Source organism: Metopolophium dirhodum, chromosome 1 (genome assembly GCF_019925205.1).
Source record: "Metopolophium dirhodum isolate CAU chromosome 1, ASM1992520v1, whole genome shotgun sequence".
NCBI lineage: Eukaryota > Metazoa > Arthropoda > Insecta > Hemiptera > Aphididae > Metopolophium > Metopolophium dirhodum.
The window spans coordinates 111,718,174-111,727,941 of NC_083560.1; the positions used below are offsets into that span (position 1 = coordinate 111,718,174).

The following is a 9,768-nucleotide window of genomic DNA, read 5'->3' on the forward strand; positions in this document are numbered from 1 at the left end:
AGTAGCCGATACCACACGGTAACGTTAAATGTCGTATAATTAGATCATAATAACAAAAATAAAAATAATTATCATTATTTGCAGTAAATATTATTACATATTTATAAAAAAAAATATGAAAATACAAAAAAAAAAAACACTGGATTTTGTAGGCGCCGGTGCTACCATGCAACAACCACCGTTGCTGTAGCGCCACCATCGCAGTTGCAGTCATGGCTAAATATAATACAGCCATGGTCATGGTTGCGTCGCCGTCGCAGTGTAGTCTGTCTACACCGTACTTGCTAGACGTTACTACGTTAGGCCATCGCTACCAAACTACTTCACCGCCGTCGCAATCAGCAGTTATCATACACAATTAACAAAATTCAAACAAATGTTAATAAGTGTTAATATTATAATAAAAGGCATAAAATAATGATTTACTATAAAAGTTGTTATAACTATATTTTGATTATTGGTAAAATATTATCTGGATACATTTTCCAACTAAAATGTGAGCATTTTAATGGAACAAATGCAAATTTTTCAATTTTTTATGGAACTTATGAACTTATATTTTATAGTCACGATTATACAAGTTGAGGTAATATTGTAGATTTTTAGCTACTAAATACGTGTACAATGGTAACCTTATTTATAATAATATATTACTTACATTTTGATATGACGCGAAAAACAAACTATTAAAAAATGTTAATTCTATAATATAAAATATAAAATGAAGATATTAAATAGACGTTTAGAGATCAGTTTGTTAAAAAATCACAGACACAGACAAAAAAAAAATGTCAACTATAATAGAGGTATACCATATGAGAAAATATTATAATGCTTGTCTGTGTTAGTAATAATATCATCAGAATAATGGCTGCTGAGAGTAATCGTTGAGAAACGAGGGAATGAATAAATAAACAAACCCCAGGGAATAATATATTTTAAATAAAATTACGTGCTATGTTAAAATTAAAATAACTACTACCTAACTGAGTTTGAGGTGACAAGTGAAAATTATGCTTGTCGTCAAGTGAACAGTGGTCGAATAAAAATTGCTCTCTACCTCTATCTAATTTCGAACACAGATCATACTTACAAATTACGAGGTAAGCGGGCGTTCTCGAAAACAAAAAAGCAATAGTATGTACAATACTTAAAATTTGACAGTGGCAGCAAACGTTAAATGAAAATGTAATCGAGTACTGTAACGGGGTGAATATAAAAAAAACTTAGTGTTAGTAATAATTTTACACATTGTTGGAACTATAAACAAAACACCCTATATAATGAAGTGTATAAGTAATATATTCACACTGTAGTTTATCAGACGCTGACTATACATTTTTATATACTACAGCATATATGTCCTGCGTAGTGTAGCCGGGTATACATAGTTACTAGTTAGTCGTTGATTTATATTACGCCTCGTAACACTATTGTACATCGTATCATTATACTTATTATTATATTATATATATCCGATTATATTATTATTTACCTTTTAACTTCTGTATATAATATGTGTACTTCAACACACATCATCAGAATAATGGTTGCTGAGATTAATCGTTGATATAAAAACACTGATGGACAAATTTGATAGGTATTAGCATAGGCGAAACTACGGGTCAGGCCATGGCCTGATTTAATATTGACTAAAAATTTGTATATATTATATATTTTAATAATTATTTAGGCATTATAAATAATAATATTATTATATTTATACATGTTAACGTATACATTTGTACGTTTTTTATAATACCACTCGTATCTATTATTATAAGTGTACGAATATGTGGACCTGATATGATTTCTCAAATTAAATTGTACACTACACAATGAACATATTAATAACATTTATTTTTAGCATTGATTATGGAAATATGGAGTCGCATAATCTATTGAATAATATTATAGACTATTGTCTCAATTCTATGTACTCGAATAATCGATTTTATCAGTTATTGTTTAATTTAGACATTTGACGTTTATTTTTATATTATAGCAAGTAATAGTTAATTTTACATAACAAATCGCCAATCGGTAATGTTGTTAACCGTAGACAATTATTATTGTCGATTCTACGTACTATTTTCATATTATTTTTTTTAGACTGGTATAAATTCTTATTTTTGTCGTTGACCGGCGATTGTTAACAAATCACAAGATTCTTACATTACAAAATCATGGAGAGGTAATTATTAATTAGAATATTTTTTTTATAGATAGAAGATAAGTTAAATATTTTAATTATTATTTAAAATATAATACCATATTAGTTATTACTATTATACACATTAGTATACATCACCAAATAATTTAGTCCCCGTTAATCGCATCGCTGTCTAAAAGAATAATATTTTTTTTTTTAATTTTAATTCGAAATATACAATCTATATCACATGACATAATAAATATATATGATAAGAGAGTATACACAAAAAAGAAAAATAAGGTAAGTAAAGAAGCTCCCAATGATGACACTTTAATAATCATTTTTTTTTTCTTCCTTTTTTATATTAAAATATGTAAAAGGTCTCTGCACCATTTGCGTTTTAAGCGTCTAGGAGGGCTGCCAGGGATTGTAAGGGAGGAAAGGTTTTTAATTAAAGGATTTGAGTGGGAGGAAAGACGGTTGTGGAATCTTTTATAAAAGTGTTTGGCTTTTTCATTGATTGTTTTTAATTTCATGTCTGCGCGGAGGGTATGATTAGATATGTATGGGGGAGCATTTATTAATTTTCTTAGCGCAATGTTTCGGAAGGATTGAATTTTGTTTAAATTTGTCTTTTTTGCACTTCCCTACAACTGTATGCCGTATGTCCAGATTCGTTTCAGTTATGTTTTTTAGGTGAGAAGTTTGATATTAGGGGAGGTGTGTTTATTAGAGATTAGTAGTTTGAGGATACGAAAACGGTTGTTCAGTGATAGTCTTTTTTCTCTAATATGGTGGGCCCATGTTAGTCTTTTATCAAGTATAAGACTAAGGTATTTAACTGTAGGAGACGATGGGATTGGAGCACCGTATAGAGTTACCTCAGGGGAAGGAGCTGGTCTAAGTGTAAAGGTGGTGTGGACAGACTTTCTATGATTTAATTTAAATCTCCATTTGGTAAACCAATTCTCCATAAGATCTAAGTGAGTTAGCAGAGGCTATGAGTGGATTGTCATTCATAGAGATAATTACCTTGTCGTCGGCATAGTCTGCAACTGATGTATTTTGTGTGGTTGGTTGATCTGCAGCGAATATATTATAGAGAATTGGGGATACAATTCCGCCCTGAGGGACCCCAGCACTTATACTGCTAAATTGGCATTAATCTTTTAACTGACAATTGACCGGTTTCAGTTGCTTCGGATGTTTTAGTTACAAAACTTTCGTTGATCATGTTGGTAGGTATTTGAGCAATATAGCTGTCTAACGTTCGTCTAGGTTCCGTAGAGATACCTTGAAAAAATACTAGTACAATTAAACATATTATACATTTTTAAAATTATTTGTAATCATATTTTAAAATCAAAATTATAAATATTATATATTTGTTGTACTTTAATGTGTTTCAATCTCTATTTAAATATGATTTTAAAAGTATTTTATGTTAAAGTCTCCATAAAAAAGTTTTTATATTTTTGGTAACAATATGAACTACTTTATAAGATTTTTGAAAAAAATATATGAAAAATGTATTTACAAAAAAAAACTCAAAAAATCGAAAATGTTAACGTCTATAATTTATAGCTCAAAAATAGTCAAAATATCTTACAAATTTTACAATGCTAATATAAATACTTTGTGAAATTTGGAGTATCTACGTAATTATTTTTTGAGTTACACCAAAAAACAAAATGGATTTTGTCAACAACTAGTTTTACATAAATATTTCCGTTTTTCTTTACTTTTTTTCCGATTATTTTGAAAATTACTAAAATTTTTACTTATGACCTTCTCCAAGTACCAACTCAATCCAATTCCTACCAAAACATATAACAAACAATAAAACTTGAAATTCAGAATATTTTTATTATCCTAAAAGTAATGACAGCCACACTATAAAAAACACACATCCTATTATAAAACAAATACATTAATCAACGCTCTTCTCGGAATCAAAAATTAATGAAAACAAAAATCTAACCTTTTTAATTTTGACTGAAAAGTATTTTTTTTTGTTTTACGAACGTAATAATAAAAATAAAATAAATATATTCTTACCAGTAGAAGTTGAGGGCTGATTGTGTATTGAAATATTTGGAACATTGTCTAATTGTTCCAGTTCATTGACTAATTTCTCTGCCTCTAACACAGTTGCATGTTTCCTTTTCACGTGATCCCATAAATTTGACGTGTTACCAGAGTATTTAAAAAAAGATTTGCATATTCTGCATTTTACTTGCCCCGGATTATTCGGTTCTTTTGAATAATAATCCCAGACATTTGAACGGTTCTTTTTAGGAAACATATTTATATGCTCACAAAAATCACAAATAAAAAAAACCAAAATACAACAGCACAGTACTATAATATAGGTACACAAAAACGAGTATTACTCAGTCAATAACCAAGTGAAGAATGACTTATGAATCAGTACTAATTTTTCATGATGACTTTTTTATTATCCCCCTTTTCGAATAAAATATTTAATAAGTCCAAGGTCCAAAAGTTTAGCTACCTTTTTGTCACATACGGCATTCCATCAAACGGCGGTGTTTAAGATAACAACTAATGATTAAGGTACCTATCTAATTTCTCAGAAACCTGTGCAATTGTTTACAAAATACAATTTGACACTTTTAAATTATAATGTAAGTATGTGACTCTGTTAGAACATTTTATCAGGACCGGACTATGGACCCAGGCCCCAACGTATATCGAACAATAGTGGGCCCCTGACGATGAGTACGTTTCTTATAATATAATAAGAATATAAGATAAAGTTTTTTATTCGGTTTATTCGAATAGTTTTTAATGTTTTTATTCGGTCTATTCAAATAGTATTTATTCGGTCTATTCGAATAGTTTTCATTCGGTCTATTCGAATAGTTTTCATTCGGTCTATTCGAATAGTTTTTATTCGGTCTATTCGAATAGTTTTCATTCTGTCTATTCGAATAGTTTTCGTGTAAAAAACTATTCGGTCATATAAATTTACATTCGAATAAAATATTCGATAGTTTACGTTTACTATCGAATACTATTCGATAGTTCTAAATATTCGATAGTGCCCATCACTACTGCCAATACTTGACGTGTCAGACCCGTATCGTATTTGGAAGGTACGTTTAGTTAGGTACGTTTATGTTTTTAGTTTATGTAGGAGACCATCATGCCAGACTCTATCAAAAGCTTGTGATATGTCTAAGAAAGTGGATGTACAAAATAATTTTTTTGCCAGGGAGAAAGATATTGCATCTACTACTCTGTGCAGTTGATGGGTCGTCGAATGTGAAGAACAAAAACCAAACTGGTAGTCCAGCAGAACTTTATTGGTAGAATACGTTTAAGTATAAGTTTTTCTAGGATTTTCGCAAGAAAGGGAAGAAGACTTATTGGTCTGTAGGAAGAAGTTGCATCAGCTGGCTTATTTGGCTTTTGGATCATGATGATTGTTGAGTAGTGGAAAATAAGATAGTCTAATTATTGAGTTGTAAATATGTGTAATATGAACAATGGGTATTCATGTCGTATGCGGTCTACCACCGTTAAAAATATGAATAAATACATAAATGTAGAATTACAATATATTTATTAATGTAGAATTTCAATATAATATTTAATAATACAAAAAAATATATATAAATATGCATTAATTCATTATAATATGTAGGTAAATTTAATTAGTATATGTATTAAAAACTAACTAACAAAAAATGTAAAAATATATAAAAAATATGCATTAATTCATTATCAGTGGCGCACACTCAATCTTACTAACATGGGTCGAACATTAATATCGATGACCACCGACCCACCAACCATTATCAAAGCAACTCCAATATAGACCCTCTGGGCACTTGAGACTCTAGTCCTCCCCCCCTAAATTCATTGAAGTTTAATATAATTTAACTTTAAATTTATTCAAAAAACTATTTTTATATAATAATAATGAATATAAAACTTAAAAACTATTACATAGGTACATTTTTTGTCTATATAGGCGAACTGTTTTTATTACTTATTTAAGTTTGTAACTTGTAAATAAGGAAACTTTTTGTCAAATCAAATTATATTCCTATACACTTAGATCAACATTTTAAACTAGCATACACAAGACAAAACTATAGCATATTATATAATTATTCAAAAATAGACAAAATGTTAAAGGCAAAATTAATAAAAATAGTTTTTACCATTTTTAATACATGATCCTTTACAAATATGGGTATTTAAAATAAAAGCAAAGTTAATTTAGTAAGACTGAGATAGTAAAAGAACTTGAAATTGTAATTTTTACTTAAATGAGCAATACAATTTACTAAAATTAAGTTGTATATTATTTTTAAAGAGAGGAAATACAATTATTTGAAATAACTATATTAGTACAATAATGCTTTTTCTAACAATACACTTTTTCTGGCAAAATCGTTGATTATTTGATCAGTTTCAATTTTGATATCTGATTCACACAAAAGTATCATTAAGCTTTCAAGTCTACCTTCTGCCATAGTACTACGTAATTTATTTTTCACAATATTTAACTTTGAGAATGTTCTCTCTGGAGTAGTACTGGCCACTGGGAGAGTAACAGCAATTTTTAAGGCAGTAGTAAGCATTGGGAATGTAGATGATAGGCCACTGATTAGCAAAACCTTTAAAACAATTGACAAACTGCATCCATTTTTATGAAGTTTTGGTACTTCTTTGTCTTGTCTATCGTGATTGTTCTCAAAACTATCTTCTATTTCTGATTCTGATGCTTCATCAGTCAATGAACCACTGAGGTCATCATAAATTTCTATTTCAGAGTTATGCAATTGCTAGGGCAATAATTTCACTTGTTCAAAATTGAAATAACTTTTAGAAAACTGCAAATATTCCCTTTTTAAATCATCTTTCAGTATAAATTTACTGTAAACGTCAGAAAACACATCAAATGCATCTTTAGGTAATAGATCATTATTTTTTGAAATTTCTTCCAAACGTCTCCGAGAAAATAAGGACAAATCTTTGTAAATACCCTTGGTGATTTCACTGAACCTTTCTTTAATCTGTATAATTGCAGTATCATATGCAACAAAAAAAGTTTGAATTTTAAAATGTTGAAGTGGATCATTGATTACTTCATCTTGGGTTTCTTCAGCAGACTTTTTTGGAACTCTCTTTGAACGATTTAGTGGCAATAGTTTAAAATCTTCGTTATCCACAGATGAACACATTTTAAACCTATCAACTTTTTCCTGTAATTTTAAAAAGTTTTCATCACTTCTGGCATTTTTTAGTTCACATATTTTGTCATCGACTACAGCTATAACTCCAATTAGGTCTATGTCTACAGTTTGTAACATTTTACTTAAAGGTGTCACAATTTCAAATAATTGTTTGTAAATAAATGCAGTCAACAAAAATTTGTCACAAATTAAATTTTCTTTTAAACATTTTGCTTGGTGGGCTCCTTTTCGATCACTTGAACTTTCACTTTTTTGAAGTTCTTCTAATGTGTCACATAATGCATCAAATGTATCCAAAACTGTGTTTAATGCCAAATCATGGGACCACCACCTTGTTGTCTGAACCCTTTTAAATCGACGTTTACGTTGTTTATTACCATAACATTTTTCTTGATGTAGTTCAAATAATGCAACCCTTTTCTTACTTGAATTAATAAAATCATGTACAGTTTCTATAATTCCAAACATATCAACAGCATTCACAGAGGAACTAACTGCATCGGTAAGGACCAAATTCAGTCGGTGTGCATAACACCACACAAAAATAGCAGCTGTATTAGAACGCCTAATTATAGCTTGGAGACCATTATATGAACCACGCATATTACTAGCCCCATCATAGGACTGTCCCACTAAATAATCATTCCAATTTAAAGAATTGTCATTACAAATGTTTTCAAAAATATTAAACAATTGTTCAGAAGACGTATTATTGCATTCTTTTAAGTTAATTAACCTTTCATTGATTTCTCCACTATCTTCATTTAAATATCTTATCACAAATGTTAACTGTTCTTTTCTAGAGTTATCAAAGGTACCATCCATTGTAAGACTAAAAAATTTGGCAGTTTTTATCTGTTTCAAAATCACAACACGAGTATAACTAGCTAAAGATTCTATAATTTGATTTTGTCGTCTCCATGAAATAAAATCATACTTGTTTTTATTTTTTTCTTGATGCCCAACAATGTAAGTTGCTAAGGTAGGATGATATTTGCCCAGTAAGCAAACTAGATCTTTAAAATTTCCTCTTAAATTGTCTGACCAACTTTCTCGGTGTCCTCGAAAAGCAAGGGAATGTCTAGCTAAGTATAAAATTATTTCTATAATAGCTTCAACAATCATACGATTTTTTGCAACAAACTCATTTCTTGCTTTTAACATACTAGGCAAAAGAGGCAAACATGTATCTTCCAATTTAATTTTAAGACAAGCTTCAATATGATTTGATGATGTTTCGTGCATCACTATTCTCTCAGATGCTTTATTCCAACTGCTGAAGCCTGTGCTAGTCCATACAGTACTTTTTTCATTTCCGATTAATATGCAATAAATGCAAAATATTTTATCATTACTACAAGAGTAAGAAATCCATTCTCTTCTAGTAGCTGAACCATCTGGCATGGTTTTCATATACCAGGAACATTGAAAACTTCTACTATTGTGTACTGGAAATTTTTTATTTGGCATATCAATTTTTTGAGGTTGACAAGGACCATTATTTAGAATTAACTGGAATAATTATATCAGATTCCTTGTTTTAATTTTCCATTTCCTTCGCATTAATATCTTCCAATGTTATTAAATTTTGCCCTTCTGTAATCATAAATCATTTTTTAATACTCAAAATAAAAATGTTATGTCTGTGTTAAATTTATTTTCAAAAATTCAAAATAGCCAATTTGTAAATCTGGATTTTAGAAATCTTTTGATTGTAAAAACATTTATTTAAGTCATAGTTTATTAATTTAATTTAATTACTTTTAAATAAATAATATAATTTACCAGATATGTCATGTTCACCATTTATATCTTTAGTGGCCATTGAACTATTTAAATCTGGAACTGGAATAATTATATCAGATTCCTTGTTTTCATTTTCCATTTCCTTCGCATTAATATCTTCCAATGTTATTAAATTTTGCCCTTCTATAATCATAAATAATTTCTTAATACCTACTAAGAAAAAAAAATGTTACATCTGACCTAAAATAAATTGTTACCCATAAATCATTTAAATTTAATCGATTATTGCAATAGTGTATTCTGTACTGCTCAACTGCTGTAGTACATACGTATATACAGTATTTTATATGAACAGATAAAAAAATGATTAGAAATTGGCATGTTCTTCAGATTGAATACCTAATAATAGAATAATAGGTGGCTAGGTACGCCATTTATAAACTGAATTGTAAATAATATCTAACATAGAATATACCTAGATAAAATAGGAAGGTAATATAAAATTTAAATTCTAAAAATAAATGATAGATCATAATATTATCATAATATCATATTAGCATAATACTTAGTACTCACCAGTTTTTTTCATTTTTTTTGCATCATACTCGGTAGAGCTAGAAGATGCCGAAATTCTTT

At 29.0% G+C, this 9,768-nt stretch overlaps 1 protein-coding gene across 1 annotated transcript; it reads right to left on the reverse strand.

Annotated features, from left to right (window-relative positions):
• Positions 1-6,534: 6,534 nt before the first annotated feature.
• Positions 6,535-8,790, reverse strand: LOC132950640 (zinc finger MYM-type protein 1-like). Its single transcript, XM_061022164.1, has 2 exons — positions 7,014-8,790; positions 6,535-6,953 (listed from the first exon to the last, which is right to left on the reverse strand). The coding sequence occupies exons 1-2, from the start codon at positions 8,788-8,790 to the stop codon at positions 6,535-6,537; spliced, it is 2,196 nt and encodes a 731-aa protein (XP_060878147.1).
• Between the last annotated feature and the right edge of the window lie 978 nt (positions 8,791-9,768).